General features: G+C 32.3%; 2 protein-coding genes across 2 annotated transcripts; both read left to right on the forward strand.

The window, feature by feature from the left end:
- The first annotated feature begins 172 nt into the window (after nt 1-172).
- Nucleotides 173-12,939, forward strand: LOC145331450 (uncharacterized). The gene is made up of 19 exons (XM_080176100.1): nt 173-251; nt 2,727-2,787; nt 3,293-3,370; nt 3,904-3,999; nt 4,872-5,026; nt 5,528-5,600; nt 6,025-6,078; nt 6,529-6,898; nt 7,379-7,598; nt 7,691-7,981; nt 8,061-8,560; nt 8,732-8,785; nt 9,165-9,234; nt 9,581-9,650; nt 10,025-10,103; nt 10,545-10,615; nt 11,376-11,459; nt 11,780-11,897; nt 12,724-12,939. Exons 2-19 carry the CDS (start codon nt 2,752-2,754, stop codon nt 12,855-12,857), a joined length of 2,553 nt encoding a protein of 850 aa, XP_080032226.1. The 5' UTR covers nt 173-251; nt 2,727-2,751; the 3' UTR covers nt 12,858-12,939.
- Nucleotides 12,940-19,203: 6,264 nt separating this feature from the next.
- Nucleotides 19,204-22,510, forward strand: LOC145332195 (uncharacterized). Its single transcript, XM_080177153.1, has 6 exons — nt 19,204-19,496; nt 19,876-20,129; nt 20,411-20,646; nt 21,103-21,168; nt 21,778-21,877; nt 22,262-22,510. Exons 1-6 carry the CDS (start codon nt 19,283-19,285, stop codon nt 22,475-22,477), a joined length of 1,086 nt encoding a protein of 361 aa, XP_080033279.1. The 5' UTR covers nt 19,204-19,282; the 3' UTR covers nt 22,478-22,510.
- Nucleotides 22,511-22,635: the final 125 nt, after the last annotated feature.

The raw sequence follows: 22,635 nt of genomic DNA on the forward strand, positions 1-22,635 counted from the left end.
TGTTCTCAAAGTTTTTGAGCACCTTATTTGCATACATTGGGTTTTTTTGCTTAACATTTTCTGAACGGCGTGACTGACATACCATACCCTAATGATAATCTAGCTGGGCTACTTACAATACACTAATTTCAAAATATTTAGTATCTAAATAAAATTAATTGAAAAGGCTTTTTTGTCAGAATTTTGGACGGATTTGAAACTGACAAAGAATTAATCAGTGTGGCAGAGTTTATACCTGGAGAACTTTACAGGTAACACAAAGCATTAGGTACTAGCAGGGGTGTATATTCTGTATGGGATACCCTGCTAAAAGGGGGGGGGGGGATAAAAAAATATGTAGGAGTCCTATAAAAAAATTTTCACCTCCTTGGGAGGAAAAACAAGAAAAATATGTGGGATGGGGAAAAATGAATAAGATAAAGAGTATTGAAAACATTTTCCCACCTCCTTCTTTCCTTGGAGAAAAAAACTAGCAAGGGAAGAAAAATTAAGTATTTTGTAGGGAATAAATCTTGTGCAGGATAAACTAAACACCCCTGTCCAATAGTCAACTTACTTTGTCTGGCGGTGATGCAACAAAGGATATTATAAAAAAATATACTATGTAAAGGTTTGTGATGTTATGTCATTCTTTTTATCTTTTATTCTCACTAGCGGTCTAGCCTCTAGGGGCTTTGCCCTAAGAGGTGACTAAAAAATTAAGGCGAAATTCTTAAATAAAATGGACCAAGGAAATCTTCAGCAAATCTTTTTTTAAAAATAGGGGGGGGGGGATAGCTTAAAACCACCACAGGACCAATAGGTATATACCCTGAAGAGTAGAATCCGATCGGTTCAGTGGTTACAGAGATCTTAAGGAACAGACGGACAGACATCCGCTACTTTGTATAATAGATGTCCTTTGTTTCTTCCTCTCTTTTATGACCCCTGAACATTTGCTTGATTGTTTAATTCGTTGTTGAAACGTTTGGACACTCAACTAAATAACCAACCGATCAAAGATCAATAAAAGTCCCCAAAGTTGCTGAGCCAATGAACAAGAAAATGTAATTCTAAAACTTTTGGGACTTGTGTAATAAAAAGCCCAATGCCTAACCCCTCTCCCTGGCTACTTGTTAATTAATAGATTATACCTATTGGAATACATTGTAATTGTAATTTATTTTCCTGTGCAATAACTGCTCGCCTCGTTTTATTGCACTGCAGCATTACAGGCCTAAATGACCATTAGCATCACGTTAACAAAATATGGCCCTACTTATATTAGAAATAGTGTACATATTTAATAGTAATAATTTTAAAATAAACTTAGCCTTATTAATCACAATATTCTAAGTTAGGGGCGCTTGCACTTTGTTGATGCTGGTACAAAGTGTTTGCAATATTTAAAATAATTTATTATTATGATACTTGCATATAATATATAGACAATTGTAGGTTAGGCTTGCTGCTGCGTTGAACAGGTTGCTGTGTCCACTTTAAAGGTTCACCTTAGCCGAAAACAGGTCGGCTCTTAGAGGTCTGCTTTTACGGCAGTACCCTTCTGGGGTTCCAGGTGGGGGCTAGCTGTCCAACAAAGGTGCTGCGGTTGCAGCTGGGTATGTGTGTGTGGAGGTGTGTGTACTTCGACGTTGTCAGGCCATTCACTGCTGCGTGCCAGTGTGAACCCGTGCCGTCAGCGACTTCAGGGGGGTGCTGTGTTGCGGTGTGGTGGGTGTGCCAAGTGCCGTGTCCCTGTGACTTCCAAATTCACCAATTGGTCAGGTATCTAAAATAGTAGAATTTGGCTGCCCCCAGGGGGGGACAGATATAAAAGATATAAATAGTTAGATGTTTTGAGACAGTCCTTTTAAGAGTAAGATGAAAAAAATGTAATTTAGTTTACCATTTTTTAGTGGTGGGACATATTTATTCATGTGTACTTTTATTAAAGTATATTGTACGTTGAGTACAAAAAGTGGATAGAAATAATGTTGGTTTAGTCAGATATGATACATAATTATGTATAGACGTTGACTTAGTATGATTAATAAAAAATCAAAAAAAATATATGCTAAATAATGCATAAGATAGTAAAATAATAATAAGTAAACTTAAAAGTAAATATTACGAGCGAAAGTAGAATTAACTAAGATTAGATGGGGTTACAATTAATTGGATTTCTAAAGAAATGCTACAAAAAAAAGAGAGGACTACAAAAATGACTTCATGCAGCATTTGTTCCATAGTTCTTCTTATCCCTTATTTTCCTGAAAAATAAGTTTATTAGTTTATGTTATTAATGAGGTGGGTAAATAGTTTTTTGGAGAATAATTTCTTGTTCTCAATATTCTTTATATTTGCTGGCAAATTATTAAATATACGAGGAAATTTATATAATGGAGTATTCATAATGTAAGTGTTAATATTAGTTCTAGTAGCAAAGTCTTCATTGTTTCTTGTTGGGTAATTATGAACATTATTTGTGAAATGCCAACAATCATTAAAAACTTTTGGGGCTTGGTTATATTTAAATGAGTGCATAAATTTACACACATTGTATGTCATAAGTTCATTTACAGGAAGTATTCCATATTGTTTAAAAAGAGGGGATGTAGGTTCTCTGTTATTTTTAGTTTTTGCAATTATTCTAATGCATGATTTTTGAAGGATTTTAATTGGTTTTAGTGTTTCTTGGTTTACATACTTTATAGAATCTACTTACACTACAAATATTATTTGTTTAGATTATTTGATCAGTACAAAGTAGAGATGGGATATAGACGGCTACCAGAAGAAAGAGTCCAGGTAAGCATATGATATTTTTTTAGATACTTCATTTTGATTTATTACATTCATAGCAAGAATATATATAAATTACTATATTTTAAAGAGGATTTGCCATCTAGAGTCTAGACCCTCTACTTTGAATTTTAGTTTTAAAAAGAAAAATTAAGTTCAAATAATACGGTATGGAGAGTAAGCAATGTCTAAATGTTTTATCGTTATCTTAAAAAATGGCTAGGTTTTAAAGTTTTCTTTAGTCTTACTATAAATTGGCAGGGAGGGAGGAAACATTTGAATGTAAATTACAATGATACCCAAAGTTTTATAAACGCGTTATCCTATTTCCTGGCTCAAAATCTTTGAGTACTTTTATTAAACTTATATTGGTTGCTTTCAAATTAGCAGTGTCCATACTGTTTAATTTATCTTATTAAGTAATTCTTTATCTTAATTGGGGAATAAGTATATGAATATATTGTTCATTGTCTCATCCCATAAGATCCCTGAATAAATGTAAATATTTTAGGAGCTCTGCGGTGATTTACTGTCTGCTTTATACTACCTACACTCAAACAGGATCCTTCACAGAGACATTAAACCTCAGGTGAAAATAACTGCGGAGTTGCTCTGCTATAAAAGTTTGGCTTGCCTGTTTGTCAGTAGTGTATATTTTTTTGCATAACTTTTTGCAAACAAATATAATCAAAGTTTTTTTGTCTGATATAATAGATTTTTTTATAAACATTTGAATACTTTGCTTTTGGAACTGTTTTACACAGGTTGTGCGTACACTAATAATTAAATAGAAAGATTTCCAAATACTAGAGCTTTTAGTGGTTCCAACAGTATGCATAACATTTTTTGTACTATTAACACAAGTCGCGCAATAAAAAACTTTATGAATGTACGAATTTTTTTGCATATGATTTTAAAGATTTAGGTCTGTTGGGACATTTTAACACATAGCTACTAAACTATGCGTAGCACGACATGAAAAGTTCATATGTTTCCAAAAATTAGTGCTCATGGCGGTTCTAATGGTATGTATAAATCTTTTCTACTATTAGCACAAGCCGCGTGATTTGAATTTTAAAAATCTACGCATTTTTTGCTCAACCTTTAACTCAATTTTTTTAGAATATTTTATTGGACAACGAAGGACGGGCAAAGCTGTGTGACTTTGGATTTGCCAGAAACCTCGGCATTAATACTCATGTACTTACTTCAATTAAGGTAATATTCATGCTTGTGTGAGCCGGGACATCCAAGCTTTTTATTTTGAGGGAAATATAGGTAATTTGGGGTTTTGGTTTGGGATTTAGTATTGAAGCTACTCTATAATCACTTTGTTCGTTTGTTAGTCAGTCAGTCTGTAACTCAATGGGGGAAAGATAGTAGGTTTCGGGTAAAATCCGTAAAGGTGTGTGTTTTAAGGCTTAGAAATAGTAGTAGAACGATAATATTCTTAAATATGTGTATTTCTTATTGAAAAGAACTATAGACAAAATAACTATTATCGTTCTACTACTGTTTTAAACTTATTACACATAACCTTTACGGATTTTACCCGAAACCTACATTTCCATTTTTCATGATTTTTCTCCAATATATTTCTAATCCATAATTTGTTTGTGCTTCGCTACTTTTGAAAGTTGTCATCCTTGTATATTTATCAAAGCAGAAGACATTAAAAATAAGGGTAAAATAAGTAACATTTTTTTATAACTGTTTCTTTGGAGGTTTTAATTTTAGATTTCTGTAATGTTTCTTCTAGTGTCTTCAAATACAGGGTATCTTTGTGTCTTTGTACCAAAGGATCTTGCAAACCACTGAACCTAAATGGTTCTTCTTTACCATGTAGCTTCTCATAGGTCCTGGGAAGGTCTATAACCATTTGGGGGGAGGGTACCACAACCCTTCTAAGATAAATCGTAAGAGAAATAACAAAAAAATATAAGTGCCGACAGACACCACTATTGGCGTAGAAAATATTTTATGCCTAAAAATGTTTTAAAGTGCCGCTAATAGCCTTAATTGGCATAGAAAATATTTTAAAGTGATGCTAGAGGCCTCTAGGGGCATATTCTATTACATTTATATTACAGGGAACTCCACTGTACATGGCACCAGAATTGATAGAAGAAAAGCCCTACGACCACACAGCTGATATCTGGTCCTTGGGCTGTATTATCTATGAACTCCTGTGTGGACAGCCTCCGTTCTCTACCAGCTCTTTGTTCAAACTTATCAGCAAAATTAGGTAATTACTAATTATCAGTTGCTGAATTTTTATCGTTTGATATCCCCCCCCCCCCCCCCCAATCCTTCTTATCATGATGCAAATTGATATTAAAGGCGGGGGGGGGGGGGAGGGTTAGTTTTCGGTTTGTTTTTTTATTTGTTACTTATGGTTAGGTTTTATTGAGAAAATAAAAACAATCTTCATTTTTTCTAATTTATTTCAATTAATGCATGAAAGTGCATGCATTTTCAATAAGATTTATTTCAGTATATTTTTAGTAAAGGAGCTACTCTATAAATCACCCCTAAAAATGCCCCTAAGAGGGCGAAAACTGCCAAGTTTTCTGTCTGTTATTCTTCAAAAGACCATTTTAAAAATTTAAAAGGTTTCGTGATGTATTTGATCAAGTTTAATGTTTATTTTTTATGCCACTGCTATATTGCTAATTTTTTTCGGATGTCCTGGTCCATCTATAATTTTTGAGCTTCGCTACCTATGGATGTTGTCATCCTTGTTTAGGTATGAATGTATCCAGTGGCCAGCCCACTTATCCGAGAACGCTAGATCATTCCTACAGGGTGTATTAGAAAAGGTTTGCTTTTTATTTCAAACAAAATTTTGATTTATATAAATGGAAAAATATAAGTAACCAACAAATCAACCATTATTCCATCTATTTTAAGGATTTTTACCAAATAGAATTTTTATTAGTGAAGCTACTATATAATTGACTTTGTCAGTTCGTAATGCCATTGGGAAATGCGATTTTCTCAGATGCTATTCAAGGTAGATAGCTGAAAAAAAATATGAAGATTTTGTATACCAACAAGCATCCATTTTATAATTTACTTTTTCCGTCAGTTTGTCAGTTATGCTTCAAAATATAAATATTAAATAATACGTCTACCTAGGAATATGTAAGAAAGGTTTTGTGATTATTTTCTCCAATATTATTATTCTCATTTATAATATTTATGCTTCGCTACTTATGGCTGATTTCATCCTTTCTTTTCTAGGAAAGTAAAAGAAGATTAAGTTGGCCAGATTTAGCCCATCATCCGTTTGTACAGGTAATGAACCATAACTTTTGCTGTAATTATCTTACTTCTAGATGAATAGTTCAACAAGAATATTAAAATAATTAGAGGGGGCAATAGCTATATGCACCTTTGTCTACAGGGCGGAGCCTCTTATCCGTTTTTGTATTGGGTTTTTGAAATCAGCTGATAGTTTTGGAAATGTAAACACAGCCAAGTCTCTACAAAAGAACAGAAAGCAATTTGCTAGCAGGTGAAAGATAGGGTAAAGTAGTTGTCTGGATTATACTCTATAACAGCACTTTAAATAGTTACTGACTGAAATCTGAACAAGATTTCAGATGGAGTTACTATGCTTATATACCTTATTATATACCTTATTGTTCCAGGAAACCTGAAACAAATTTAAAAATAGCCACTATGATAAGCAAATAATTTTCATCTAATCTTTTATTTGTTAATTTTAAACTTTGTTAAATTAAGGGGCGTGTACTTGCAACCGGAGGCAAAGAAATTCAACCTTTGACTGTAATTCTCTCAGAGAGCCAAGAACTGGCCAAAGAAATGCAACGCCAGGACAAATCCAAACTGTTATCCGGTAACTCACAAACCCTAATACGGGTGGCGCAAAAGCACGAGGCACAAAAACAACAACTTGCGGCATTCACACGCAATCTTGAGCTACAACAAAGAAAATCAGGGAATTCGTATGCACAATCCGTTGGTCCACCCCGGGCGGGAGGAAGTAGGCATAATAGGAGGCGGTTCTCTGATATTGGACAGGCAACTAATTCTGCACTCCTGCTGGGGAAACACAATCCAGACCGCAGACTTTCTGATGCTGTTTTGCCAGGTATAATTCTCGAAACTATGATTTTTAAACTATTCATTGCAGTTTTGGGTAGATAAAAAACGTGGTTCGGTTTCTCCTGCTGAATGCTTTCGGCAAATTTTCAAATTTTAACATTCAGCCACCATCTTTTGTATTTTAAGGTGCACTTCAAACATAGTCTTGTTTGTATATTACATGTTGACTTAATCAGGGAGAGAAGGGACATTAAGTTACAATGCAATGGTATCCAAAGTTTTAAAACCTTTTAGCTTTTCGTTGACTTATAAACTTTGGGTACTTTATTTGAATTTGATTGTATGGTTCCAGAATAATAGTAGTCTCAAACTTTTCAACCAATAATTTTAATCTAAAGAAAGGGTAATTTTGTTAATTATCATTGGAGGTGTATACCAATTTATCAATTAAAATCACCAATAACCTCCTGACAATAATGTTTGATTATTGTGTGTAAAGCATTAATTTTCAATAACATTTTTTAAGGAAACATGATTGACACCCAGGTGCTTAGACCATTGCAACCGTTATCCAACATAGAGCACCCATACCTTAATCCAAACAAACCTGCCACTAACAACCATCAGCCTTCCTTTAATCCTGGAAGCCAACAGTCTCTGTTAAATCCAAGTGCTCCTACTGGTGGACTAATGAGCCCAGATGGTCAAATGCCATATCAATTGCAACAGCAACAATATTTCCCCAGGTAAACTTTATCTTTTAGGTAAGGAGTATTCTTTGGGGTCGACAATGCCTACAATATTATGATAATGATCAGCTTTTTTTTCAATATTTAAGGATGCAACAAACACAATGTCATAATCCAGCAATTTCTGTATATCAACAGCCGCCTTACAGAGTGAGCTCCTTCGTGCCTGACACACAAAACCCAATGGCTACCCAAATAGGCCTCCACAGTTCTTCAGGCATGGTTTATAATTCTGCACTTCAAAGACCTATGCCCCATGGATCAAATCAATACCAGCCTTATTTGAATCAAGTTCCGACAACGAATTATCCCTCTGCTGCTTTTTTCCAGCAAAACAGCCCTGCATATCATAATCAGTGCCTACAAGCCAAACTAAACAGGTAAACTACTACCTATACATACTACAGTTGAATTTTTCTTAAAAATTATAATTCTTTTTATTTTTTTTTGTTGTTTTAGGCCACAGGTATTTACTGAAGTTTCAGCCGTTTCGACTTCAGGTATTACTAGCCCAAGAACAGCTGCAGCGGCCCCACAAATGGCATACAACAACCAAGCTTTTAATCAGCATGCTGCCAGCAATTTTCCTATGCATGGATTAAACAGTCAAAGAGCAATAATATCAAACCCACCCACACAAACCCAAGCTCTAAATATTGTTCCCAGACAAATGGCGGTTTACAGTCAGCCTATAACAGCTATCCAAACAACAGCTTATAGTACTTCCCTAGCAGCTGCCCAGACAGCTTTTAGCAAGCCAGTTACAGCTGCTAACAATGTTCAATATCACCCCTCAATATTACAGCCTCAGACACAAAAAGGAAATCCGCCAGAAAAGCCAACAAATCCTGCAGTTGCTAAACTTAATGAAGATCTTACTACTGCCTCTGTTGATAGTAATGTCACAATTAAGAATGCTGATAATGATAATTCTGGTGATGAACAGGATTTAGAAAATCAGGGAAACATGCATTGAAATTAATTTTGCCAAATTAGTACAAATGTTTTTGTGTTTTCTTCCTTTTTGATTAAACCTCTTTTAATCTCTACCTATTACTTTTATTATCGACCCTCATCACCACTATTTATTTGAAGCAGTTTTAATTAAAATTCATCGTATGTATTTCTAAAGGAGTGGCTTGAGTTCCTAGATTCCCAAATTCTGGAAACACTAGAAAACCCTTGGAAAGTTTTGCTTTACATTTTCAAGAAGTGAGAAGGATTTAATTGAGTACTTAATGTCCATCAATTATGCATAATTAACTTTCAAATGTGATGACATTCAATCTATATGCAGTTTCAAGGGTTTTGTTTATGTCGATTTTATGACTTAAATAAAAAGTGGCCATAGCTGATATAATGATGGCATACTGTTTTTTTTACTATATCTACTCAAATATATGGTTGAGTTAACTAATGCTCATTATTCATGGCTAAAATGACATCCCCATATCAACAGTCCAATGACAAAATTTCTTAAGTCGACAAAATAGCAACACCTTTGCATTGTTTTAAAGTTTAAATTTCAAATATAATTGGAATTACAGCAAAACTAAACTTGCAGTGCTATCAGTAATAAGAACCTTCTAGAAATGATAATTGCTCCAATAAAATCTACACAAGAAACTACAAGGTGTATTTACATTAAAATATTGTTTTTAATTTCTTGTCAATTTGTTATATTACGCAAAAAAATCATATGCTTATATAAATGTAACAGAATGTCTATCTGTCTTTTCCTGGAAAGGTTTATAACTATTTTATGGGAAGGTACAACTACACTCCAAAGAGAAATCGTCCCTAGTTAAATAATCACCCCATCTAACTAATTTTCTTATTCTTTTATAATTAAAATTTAAAATAGGCAGGGTCCTACTTTTCTCCCACCTCAAATGCCTCTAGAGGCCTCTAGGGGCATAGTCTCTAGTTGAGAATGAATTATTACCATGTAAGAAACTTGTGTGATTATGCTTTTTCAGTGAGGTTATCTTGAAAACATTGAAACTGCTGTCTCTGCCATTTGTCAATTGGAGTGTAGAAATTTGTGAAGTAAGTTTTTTTTTACAATGTAAAATAATTGAAGTATAAAATATAATTGAATATTTTATTCGTAATATTTACCTACACATTTCTGAAACTAAACTGTAGATCTTACTGGAACATAACACAGTGCGCTCCCTTAATTTGTCCATCAAGAAATAAAACCCCTCCACCCTAGGGCCTGTAGCTACTATGCCCGAACCCTGTGGGACGTGGGTCAACCTTGAACCAAATATAAAACCCAAGACGACCTAAAGTAATAAACAAACATGCGACAAATTATACCTTCCCCTATTTTGAATATGTTTTAAAAATAAAGGAGGGGTTCGATGCACAACAAGGTACTTTGAGGGAAATTTCCATCATCTTTTATTTTATTTTAGGAAAGCAGTTCCTACATAAACTTGTTGTTACCCTGTGGGGTTTGTCAAGTCCTAACAAATATCATTACGCACAGTTTAGGTAGGTCTTATCTTAAGGACGTACTTACATTTTTAGGACTTGATTATAGTGATGATTCGCTTATAATATTGTACCTTGATGTTATAGAAATCATTATTTTAATATATCAGATAAATAGGATAAGTATACCACATAAAAAGTTCTTTTTAATTACATGTTTGAAATGGACGTACGGACTTTCTGTTAACAATTATAGAGTAGCTTTCCGCGGATATTAAAATGAAAATTATAACATTAAAGCTTGTTTAGTGATTTTTATTTAAATATTTATGGAAAATTGTCTGTAATACGTTGCTAGACATAATTTTTAGTGTGGCTGACAAACGGTTCTAATCCAGCGGATAATAATCGGTTTCGAAGCCATACTGGAATATAATACTTATGTGCCCCTCAAAAAATCAAAAACTAAAAAATATAAAAATTACAATCTATTATTATTAGAAAAAGATGATGATGAACTTACAGAAACAAGTCTAGCACTTCTAATCAAACTAATTCTGTTAAGTCAACAGGTATAATAAACAAAACAAGAATATTTATAATATTGAGTTAAGCATTTTAATTTCTTTTGGAAGATTTTTTTGTATCTAAAGAAATGGATTATTATGTAATTTGATTTAAAGAGAAAAATCTTTGAACTAAAAAACATTTAAAAATAAATCCTCTAATGAAAACATCAAAAAATGTTATCTGAGCTTGATCTTTAAATCGTTTTTATGGTGCGCTGAATCGGGGCGATTCAGAGGTGCACCTATAAAACATTGATTTTTAAAAGATTTTCGGTGCGGTGTTGTTAAATCGCTTGCGACACTCAATAAAATATCGACGCGCGCCAGTACAAATTTATTACTAAAGCCGTGTCAGTAAGGTATTTTATATAAAATGCCGTGTCAGTATGGTATTTTATATATAACATTAACATATAATTTTTTTTTTAAATAACTTTAAAAATGTTTTCACGATAGTTTTGCAATAAAATATTAAAGTAATTAAAAAAAATATTTATTTATTAAATAAATCACCCCGATTTGGCGCGGCAATGCCACTCGGTGAGTGGCATTGCTGTGCCAGTACCGCGCCACTGGCCCCGCCAAATCGCCCATGCAAATTCGATTTAAAGATTGGTATTAATAATTTGATGGCGCGCTGAATGAATCACCCCGGTTTAGATCACCTATAAACGATTTAAAGATCAAGCTCAGTATCTTTCTACTTAGTGCTTGTAAAATCATCATATTAATCATATTTTAACTAATTGCATTTATTATACAGGCAGTTACAGATTTTTGTGAAAGTGTCATAACTTCTACAGAATTTTTTAAAACATTGCTGAATTCCAAATCTTTAGACATCCAGGTAAATAAAAGCTTTCCAGTATGGCTGTGAATTGTGAAACCGATTAAAATCTGCTGGATTAGAACTGATTTTCTACAAATAATAAAATCAAATCATAAAATCAATGCCGGTTTACTTGGGCCCTATTTTTATTCAATGTCTAACTTTAGTTTAACAGAGATTTTATATTTTATGTTAGAGATAGACGGCTGAAACTTCTTGTCAACATTATGTAGTATATTTAAGTTTAAAACATTCATGGCGGTCGAACTGCTGTTAGGTATCTTTTATAATTAAAAGTGATCTGATTGCAACATATCAGTGCAGTGTTCTTTGTTTAGAGTGATGGTTTGTCATTACTGGTAAGACTGTTATCAAACATATCTGAATGTTGTGTACCTGATTCTTCCTTGTTTATGCAGCTAATCAATAATTCTGAATCTAATGATATTATTGAAAAGGAAAAAATGAGATTTGTAATGATATTTTCAAACTATTCCATAAATTGATATAAACACATGTATGTAGATGGGCCTAGAAAGAATTCCAAGGTATTAGTGGCATCTAACGGTCATTTGCAGGTTTTAGGCAATTAACTGGAAGATATATCTAAAGTTTTCATAAGAAAAAGTTCTTTGAAAGCAGATGAATATTTTCTCATCAAAATTATCCTAAAACGTCTTTTACTCTTCAAAATTTTTGAGATGGCGAAGTTTATGTGGGTGATCAATGGTAATAGATTAATTGAACCTCTTGTTCAATAACCCCAACCTTTCCTCAAGTGCCCATAGAGGTCTCTAGAACTGAAGCCGTCATTGATGCTATATTGCAATTAATATCAAACATTGTCCTTAAGTCTAAGGTGCAAAATTACAGATACTTATACGATTACCAATAGTAAAAAAAGATGTTTATCGCCAATATTCAGATGAAATAATTCAGATCAAGTAGTTTAGTAGAGAGAGCCATTTCTAGAGCAGCATTGTTGAGATACCCTAACACATAACCCACTAATTTAAAGTTGTAGCTACTGATGCTATATCGAATGTGTGACTTTAATAGTAAGAGTTGGGGGAATGTCTTAACACAAAATAAGCGCAACTCATTACCTTCTACAGTTAGGACTCCAAGACGAAATGAAAGGGTTGGTTGTAAGTCTGCTACAGTTGGGTTACTAGTGCCTTCGGTCCTACTTTAAATTTCTGGCGCTGTTATCAACCTCCTCAGGGTTATAACACTAATAGAGTAGGTTTGAAAAATTGTTCTTAATCTCATTATTACTTTTAGAGTATCCTTTGTTTGTTACAAATAAAGGTTAAGCAACCAACAAAAGAAAATCCATCAGAAGAAGTAAAAATACCCAGAGAAGTATATGAAGAAAAGTGTGTTACAATTCTTGAAAATTTATCTGTAAATTAACTATTGACAAAAATTTTAAAATTATTAAATTTAAAATAACATACCTTGATGTATTAAACTTTAAAAAAATTAATGTAAGATGTATTATTTTTTTATTTTGTGACTGATGTAGGGCTAATTTTAACCTTTTACGAGTAGTATAGCGGCTCCTTGGACAAAAACAAGGATGCCAACATTCTATAAGTAGCAAAGCTGCAAAACATTTAGAAGAATAGCCAGATCAAGTTAAGCAGAGTATTCTGTTAATAAATAAGTTTAAATCAGTTAAACACCATGTCATTACTTGAATAGTTGAGTAGGGGGAATGCCATGGCCTAAAAAAGCGCAATATTCAGCATCAGACGCGCAGCTGCTAAGGTAAGTTATTTGAAAATACAAATAAGTAAGATTAGAATTAATTTCCAGGAATAAGGTATAACCAACAAGGAAATTAATTCGAAAATTGATTTGGGGGGCAAAATAACGCAACCTTTATTAAATTGCCTTTTTCAGCTGTCGTTGGGGGGCAAAATTTGTATTTCACAATCGAGAAATTATAGGGTAATTGCGGCATTCTCATAATATTGAGCTTTATTTGTAAACAAAGAAAATAGTGATTGCAGACAATAGTTTGTAGGAATAATAAAGAAGGACTGTCCACAAGCAGAAAAAAAAATAAAAAAGATTTTAAGTTGAAATCATCATGATCAAAATTCTGACCTCTAACCATTAAGCTATTCCACACTTTTTTTTGTGCTCCTTTAGTGGCGACTCTTTTAGTTTTCTTTCCTATTTTTTGCCTCTCACAACGCTATATATGTACCCAAAGAGGACTATCCACGAACAAGAGCACGTGATTCTAAGTACCTTCCAGCATTGATCCTGAGTATTTTCTTTCAGAATATAATAGGTCACTATCAAATAATTAATATATTGACGAGAAAATTTATGTTTCACCACTTCAAGTTGAAGAAAAGTAAAAAAATGTCCACCATTTTTCGTTAAAATTCTATCAAACGTTTTGTTGAGTTCGGGGTGTCTTTAATTGTCCATGTTGCCAAATGATAAAAATTAAAAAAAGTCAAAAGCACATCTACTATATCTCATATGTATGTTTAAATTAATGCTAATATGGATTAATTTACAATCTTTATAACACGAGTATTCGCATATGTATCATCAAATATCCATTTTATTAAAAGAATTAGCTTCATAAAAGTTTTAAAATCAATTAAAATACCTAAAAAATCGTGGTGAAACATAAATTTTCTCGTCAATATAATAATAATATATGGTGACCTATTATATTCTGAAAGAAAATACTTAGGATCAATGCTGGAAGGTACTTAGAATCATGTGCTCTCGTTCGTGGATTGTCCTCTTTAGAATATTTAGAGGCTAAAATTTTCAAAGGGCTTTGATCGCTATGCTGTCATATAGAATCTGTCTATAATCAAATAGAAAAAAAAAGTTTTAGGAATATAGTTAAAGATTTTTATAATTCCTTTTTATTCATTTGGACACACCTTAAAAAATAAATATTCTAGTTTCAGAGATTTATTTTAATAGAAATAATAGATCTAGATGGTCAATCTGGCCTTTTAATCTGTCGAACTGTAAACTTTTTTGTTTATTTAAACAAATTTATAGGATTCTTTCCATTTATAAGAACAACAAAAATGTTATGTCATACGCTTCATATTATACAAGGGAATAATATTTTACATGATACATATACCTAAGCAAAGTGTTATCCTAAAAAATGTTACTTTTTACAGCAAACTAAATAAAAACAAGGATGACAACATCCATAAGTAGCGAAGCACAAAAATTATGTAAAAGAATTTAAAGATTAGTTGTAGGGAAAAATCACGAAACCTTTTCAACATTTGTTCATTTGGATGCTCAAAACAATGGGAAATTTAATTTTAATATATTAAACTAAAAGAACTTTGAAATCGGACCATAAACACCAAAGATATGAGGACAATGTAAAAAATAGCCAAAAACCTGCAAAACGGCAGTTTGACCGCCATTGATGTTTTCTTGAAAAGACAGGAAATTTAATTTTGATATCTATAACTGAAAAAAAAATGGAAATCGGACCATAAACACCAAAGGTATGGATAAAAATGTGAAAAATACAAAAATAGCCTAAAACCTGCTTAAAGGCAGTCTGACCGTCATAGTTGTTTTCTTAAAATGACAGGAAATTTTATTTTGATATCTAAATCTGAAAAAATTTTGGAAATTGGACCATAAACACCAAAGATATGGAGAAAAATGTGAAAAATACAAAAATAGCCTAAAACCTGCTAATAAGCGGTCTGACCGCCATTGATGTTTTATAACTATTTGGTTTCCTTAATAATGGGAATTTTGTCAAAAAAATTCAGCCTTTTATCTTTTATAGGAGCCGAGAAAATCACGTTTCCCCCAAACTAAGACATACGGACAGACGGACATACAGACAGACGGACATTTCAAGTTATAGAGTAGCTTCGCTACTAAAAATAACTGTCCTTTTGCATCAAAATATATACACTATCTAACCATTTATATGGCCTTGTTGTTTCTTTACTTTTTGCCTATTGTCTGATTTTAAGATTATGTATCTCTGTATATCTAATATAGAAAATCTTCGATATTAACAACCAATTAAAACTTAACACGCACATCACAATAATTGATATAATATATGTGGATATATTGACAGGAGGACATTGTTGTCAATTTGGTTTTTTTTTTAAATTTAATCTTTGGTGTACACTGTACATACATAAAAAAAAGAACAATAAATAATCAAATAAATATCATGTCCATTTATATGTAAAGTCAAATTTTATGGATATGGTTATTTTATATGAAAATTTCATCTTTCTTATAGTACTCATTTATTTGTCAGTTCGTTCATCCAGTATAGGGGAGGGGTTGGGTATAGGATGTTGATGGGGGTATCGTTGTTTTAGCCAGATGCAAGTATAATTTTATTAGAGTACATGCAAATCTGGTGCAATATCCATTTAATAATATATCAATTACCATAGTATGAATGTTTTAGTACTAACAATTGTATCTTCGAAAAAACAGGTTTTAAGCAAGTATGGTGAAATAGGGCTAAATAATTAATTTGCTTGTTGGTTATAGCTAGCTGATTAATTTCACTGATACTATTTACCAAAACTGCGACCTTGGAATAACATTTTTTTAAACGCATTAAAAAAATTTAATTAGAAGTCAAGAAACATCAAGCCACTCAAAAAGTTTGTATAGAAATTAACTAAGTAAAGGTAAATTTTTTAAGCCGCAAATTAAACATTTATGTGTGTAAATTGTCGAAAATATAAAAAATTAACTAACTAAGCAAACAATTTAAACACAAATGTTTCCATGAGTCTAATAAGGTTTAACCATCAAGCAACATAAATCTAAAATAATATTTGGAGGCAGATATAGATGTTGATAATTCTATTATGAGTTGACCCCCAATGACAGCTGAAATTATGTATAGGTTTCATGATTTTTTTTCAAATAAATTTTGTTGTTGGGAACTTGATTTTTGGTTCACTACAGACATAACACAATTGACATTTCTGGTTTTCTTTGTTCCTCTGTACAACTTTTTATATGTTTCAGGTTTTAGTAAATAACTTTGACCTTACTAAATCCAATTTTTGTAAATTAAAGCTTTCCCCTGGAATAAGGAATTTTTTATTTACCTTCCCCCAGCTCTTTAAATGGCTCTTATTAATATTTTTATGGGTTGTGAAGAATATTTGTTAAATGTTTTAAAAAGGGAATAGTAGCTTTTGCTAAATTCTGTAAAGTTGTGAGTATGATTCCAGTCAAATGCACTTAAGAGGTCAAACTGTTTTTAAATATGCGTTTGGTCAACATTAATTACATTTTGATTTAATAAGCGCGTTTGACTGGAAGCTTGCTAACAACTTTATGGAATTTTGCCAAAGCTACTATTCCTTTTATTTTACATAAGTTTTTTAGTATTCTAAGTATTAGAAAGATATCAACAGTCCAAATAAAAGTTTAATGTAGAATTGCATCAGAATCAAATTTTCTGTTAGAACCCAAATATACCTGAGGTAGTTAATTAAATAGAGTTTCCTTAAATGTTTGTTTATTGGATAAAAAAACTAATGTGTTAAACATGTGAGTTTTACAATCAACTTTAGGCTTTTGGAAAGTAAGGTTAATTTAATTTATTATTTGGACTAAATAACTGCAATGAAAGTTCTTGAGAGCCTCAAGATTATTATCTGGGTTGTAGCATTTGCCATGTTTTGTTACCAACTTAACACAGCAACAATGTTGTTGATGGACCCACTAAGAGTTGATTCAACATATGAAAGAGATATTACTGATGATGATATTCCCCTTGTAACAGTATGCCCTATAAATCAGACAGATATTGACAGGCTTTTTGAGTTAGAATTCTTATCATATGATAATTTCCTTGCAGGATATACTTATTGCAATGTTACAAAACAATGCCATTCCTGGGGAGCTAATGTAAATCTTACTTTTGATGAAGTCAAAAGTCAGGTATTTGATTTGGATGAACACGAGAGAATGGGCATTTCTGGAGGAGTATACAAAGATGATTTAGTGTTTATACAAAGGTATGGTATGTGTAAAGAAACTTCATATGTCAATATTACCCAAAAGTTGAAATTAACTAATAGGCGACCTGTGGAGGCAAGGGTTCTAATTACAGATAGAAATCACAGAAGCTACATCATGCCAGATATGTCATCTCATATTGGTTCTAAAATTTTATGGAGAGAGCAGCAAAGTATTATATTGATGTCAGCATTCAAGAGAGGAACTTTTGTGAGAATGACCAATGACATGAGAGAATTTTAAGAAATGTGTTGATGACAAAATACAGGAAGATTTCAGACAAAACAATGTAGAGTGTGTCCCTCCCTGGCTGTCTTACATCAAACAATGCAATCTTACTTATTCTGAAAACTTTTATGGAGATTTTAAGAATGCCTTTGATGAAAACTTTATAGAAATGGTACAGATATTGAGCAATATTAAGTTTGAAGAAAATCTTGTAGAAGGAAAACATATATTAGTAATGAAAAAGGAATCAAAGAGAAACATATTATGCGTGAAGCTCTTATCTCTTTCCATCCAAAAGTACTTGTTACTGAGAGAGTAGCCAACTATGATATGTTCAAGTATATCATTGATGTTGGCAGCAGTTTGGGCTCTGGTTAGGTTTATCTGTACTGGGACTTCATGATATTGTTGTCTGGGTTGTCCAATTCATCAAGGAAAACTTCATCAGCAAAAGGATCAGATCTGCAATTTCTAAATAAGTACATGGTAAGTATTATTTATACCTACCAATCATGGAAACTGTATTAAACATATTTATCAAATGATAGATTGTCATATAAATGGTATAAATTCCAAACTTTGATATTAAAATTTGAGCTTTATTTGAAAAGAATTTTTTATGTGTTTTAAAAAAAAACATTTTAAAGTTGATAACAGTATATAAATTATGTTTAAAATTATACATGTTTTGAAAAATGTATTGAATGTTAAATGTATTTTTAATAAAAAGTAAAATGTACTAACATATTTTTTAGTTCAGCCACAATAACCCTATTAGCTTGAAGCTTAAAAGTTGTTCATAATATATTTCTCTTTTAGTGAGGAATTCTCCACTCTTAACAGTTACTTTGTTGATTAAATTGACATCAATACTTCACATGTCACTTTACCCACGTATTTTAAATATCCCTTGGTTGAATAGTTTTATTTTAAAGTAACGACGACATTTGTTCTTTAAAATCAAAGACGACATTTGAAAATATTGGAAATTTGCCGCGGCATTCACAGAGCATAGAGACACTCTGACGTCACACACACACAATGAGCCTTCACTTCAAAATTTGTAAACAATTAAATATTTTTATTAATTTAAATTGATTGTTTACATTTTTTGTGTATAAAATAATTAAAATTAATGAAATATTAACTTTTTATTATTATTATTATGTTGTTTGATTAATATATATATAGGATTTTATAGAAAATGAAAGTTTGAAAGCAATTATAAAAACAGGTAAAAGTTAAAATTTGCTCGATCAGATTTTATTTTTTCAAAGTATAATATGTTTTCTTAGTTGTTTGGGGAAAATTTGATGAATTTATCAATTTCGCTAGTTGCAGAAAGAGAAGGTATATAATAATTTAATTTTACACTTTTACAAATTATATATTAATCAATAATAAAACATTTTATGATCAACTTTATGTCATATACTACTGTTATAATGTTTGAAATACAGTATTTGTCTTAATATTTTTCATATAAATTGATTTCAGAACATGTAAAAATGAAGCCTAATATTTAACATAGACAATTAACCAGACATTTCTATATATTTGTAAATGAAAAATAGTTTATAATGAGTGATAACTACCGTGACGGGGGGCAGCCCCCTCCCCTCCCAAACAGGGACATGCAACTGCAACAGTCCCAGCAGGGACCCGTTGTTTTAATACCCGTTTCGGGGGGTTACATTGCCACGGCTATCCGAGCTGTGCCGATTCAAGAGGACGGCCGAATTTCGGCTGGATCGGATTCTACTGATTCGGCTATTAGTATGCGTAGAAAAGATCCAGGAAAGCATCTTCATATACTATAAAGCAAATTTTTCATTAAAATGTTTGTAAAATCTTTATTTTGTCCCGATTATTTTAGAATTGCATTACAAAAAAAATATTATATATAAGGTTTTCTACTTATGAAAACAGTGTTTACTTTAAGGCATCCTACATTTTTTGATAAAAATGAAAGCTAGTTTAAAACTACCTCTGCCGCTGTTTCTTCACCGTTATATACTGTACAGTATTGATATTACTGTCCTTCAAAGTGACATCTAATGCTATTGCTTTTTCTAAGGCCAAGTTTTATTGATTTATTTTCAATTTGTTTCTTTTTTTGCACTAACATTTTTGAAAGAGAAAAACATTCCAAATATGTAAGCTTCAGGATTTTCAGTGTTAGAGCGGAAGTCGAGCAATGAGAACCGCGGCCAAGGCTTGCCACCGCAATACTTTTACCACAATGACCAAATTTTTATCAATCAAAACAACTCTGTGATGGCCTCAAATCCGTCCGCGGCCGTAGCCATGTTGTCAGAACGGCGCAGCTCGAGTCCCAGCGACGCGGCGCCCGCACTGCCGCCGCGGTCAAGTCATCATCATGCGGTGCCTGTTTTGGCGGTTTCGTCCCAGGATTCTGCTATTCAAGTGAGTTTACTATTTTAAGTTTTGCCTAATCTGAGCTTGTATCTTGCCAAAAATAGTTGTTTAACAAATATGAAACTATTCCTTTTACATTTGTTCTGTTAGTAAAAATGTTTTAAGTGTTATTAAATATGTTTTTGCCAATTTTAAATTTTTTAACAATTTGAAATTATGTAGGTACCTAGGTGGTATGTAGTAATAGAAACATATACCTATATATAATAAATTGGATTTCAGTTAAGATATTGTAAAATTTATTTTGTAAATCAAATTCATTTTTTTAGGCTTCTGTCGTTTTTTCATCATCCGCAGCTCAAAGACAATATCACTCCGGCTCCCCACCACCTTTGCCCCCACCTAGGGGTTCAAACCCGCCACCCCCTATGCCGCCTCGGGGCTCTACGCCTCCACCCCCAGTGCCCCCGCATTCTAGTTCAAGTTTGGGGAATAGTGTGCCCCCGCCCCCACCGCCTTCATATCATAGGAGGATTTCCCCGATTCCTTCTGGTTTAGTTTCAAGGTAATGCATCAAAAACATTTTCTAAGTTCTTTATAAATGGATTGTAAAGAATTCAGGAAACGGTAGTAAACCTGTGATATTTTATTTTACTTTCAAGTGTAAGGTTTACCTCTATATAGACAAAATATAAAGATTATATTACCAAGTTCAGAAAATATTCTGAAAGTTTATTCTTGTGAAATAAAATACCTAGATAACACCAGGTTCTTAAAATAGTTATTTTCATCATTCATTATATTTAATTTTATTTTCAGTCAACTTTATTTTAAGACACTTATTTCATTAAAAGATAAAAATAGTTCCTAAAGAAGTTTTGATAATTATCTTTCTGTCTATCCATTTTCTTAATTTATTTTATAGCATTGTTATAATTTGACAATTCTATGCAGCTATCATTTTTAAATACATTTTGTGGAACTACATCTTCTTAAATTCAATACTTTATATAATTTATAGATCTAGTGCAACGGCCTCTCCTGTTTCCAGTTTAAGTGCCAGAACTGGCAGTACAAGGGGTACAAGGTGAGATTATTTTAATATTTTCAAATATTGCCATTGGATTATTTTTTGCTATTGTATGATGTTGTCGATATTTCTGATAAAACTTCATAACAGTTATGATAGGTACATTTCTTATTTTGTTTTTTTGAGATAAAATGTATATATTTTGGGTTTATGCATGTTATTATTGCATAACTAGGTGTTCATTTTAAATCAGCCAATAAAGATATTGGGAAATATTACATAGTAATTTTTCATCAGATGAAATGTCCTTTAACCTTTTAACAGTCCTGAAAAAATACTAACATTAAAAATGTCAAATGTTATTTTTGTATTTTTAATTTAAAGTTAAGACGGAAGAAAAAGTAGACTCAAAAATATTCAAATAAAGCAATTAAACAGTTTATTTCAATTCAATGTTGTTTAAGGAAGGGGTTTAAAATAGCCAACAACATAAAAACGCTAAACCGCTGAGCCGCCAGCCGTTACCTTTTCAACTTTTTGTTCGATATAGTGGAAAAAGACCTACCAATGTTTACTCATGGCAAGTTTCATTACAAAATTCAGATTCTAAGTGTCATTTATGCACTGATTACGAGATGGTTGTATTAAAAAAACCTCTTTTTTTAGTCCTGTGCCTCCCCGACAACATCTCCTGTATCCCAACATGGAAATACAAAGATTACAACAGCAACAACAATCCACTAATCAAGTTGAACAACAGCTGCAGGTTTTAGTAACTTTTATTTTTATATAAAAATAACTGAATATCTGTCTGTGTGTCGCAATTGTTTTCGCTAACCACTTGATCGATGTGGCAGTTAAGCTTTTTATAAGGTTTATTTTTGAAGAGGGAACCTTCACCTTCATAAGATAAATAGAGCCTGGAGAAAAAAATATCCCATCCCCAAATTTAATTCTCTCTATTTTCTTCTAAAACTGCGGTTCTTAGTTTTTGAATTGATTGGTATACTACCTACCTAATTTTTTTTAATATATTGTTTTGATGAACGCAAAGTGTATTTTATTAGATAGGCAAAATACATAATCGAATTACTAATTGTAATTAAGATAAATCCAGTAAATAAATTATAATGAAATTGTGCATTTTCAGGCTATGAGTCTGTTCCCTGGTGACCTGATGAACGGGCAGATGGAGCCACCACCGCCCTACCCCATGGGGACGGCAGCCATGACGTCAAATAACCCACCACCACCTTCCTACTCACAAACTCTTGCCATGAGACAGTCGCCAACTCTTTCTTCCACCTCTAGCGAATACAGGAATGTGTTTTTACAAAATATGATAAAACTTATGAAACAAACTTAAAGAATGAAATGCTAGTCCAGTTTATATGGATTACTTTTTAGCGCCTCAGTTACATAGGGTGGCCCATTTTTAAGTGTTAAAGAGTGAGGGGAAAGATGAAAAGAGGTAGTTATAATGGAAAAATGGATGATATACAAAGAACTTGCATATTTTCTGGA

Source organism: Acartia tonsa, chromosome 11 (assembly GCF_053477335.1).
Source record: "Acartia tonsa isolate MP-2025a chromosome 11, ASM5347733v1, whole genome shotgun sequence".
NCBI classification, from domain to species: Eukaryota; Metazoa; Arthropoda; class Copepoda; order Calanoida; family Acartiidae; genus Acartia; species Acartia tonsa.

Excerpts from the sequence above, each read along its gene's own strand:
- LOC145331450 (XM_080176100.1), top strand. The coding sequence starts at position 2,752 with ATGGGATATAGACGGCTACCAGAAGAAAGAGTCCAG. Across the intron at positions 8,561-8,731 it reads TGAACAGGATTTAGAAAATC|AGGAGTGGCTTGAGTTCCTA; the intron begins AGGGAAACATGC and ends ATGTATTTCTAA. Across the intron at positions 9,235-9,580 it reads TCTACACAAGAAACTACAAG|TGAGGTTATCTTGAAAACAT; the intron begins GTGTATTTACAT and ends ATGCTTTTTCAG.
- LOC145332195 (XM_080177153.1), top strand. The coding sequence starts at position 19,283 with ATGAGTGATAACTACCGTGACGGGGGGCAGCCCCCTCCCCTCCCAAAC. Across the intron at positions 19,497-19,875 it reads TAGTATGCGTAGAAAAGATC|CAGTGTTAGAGCGGAAGTCG; the intron begins CAGGAAAGCATC and ends CTTCAGGATTTT. Across the intron at positions 21,169-21,777 it reads GGCAGTACAAGGGGTACAAG|TCCTGTGCCTCCCCGACAAC; the intron begins GTGAGATTATTT and ends CTCTTTTTTTAG.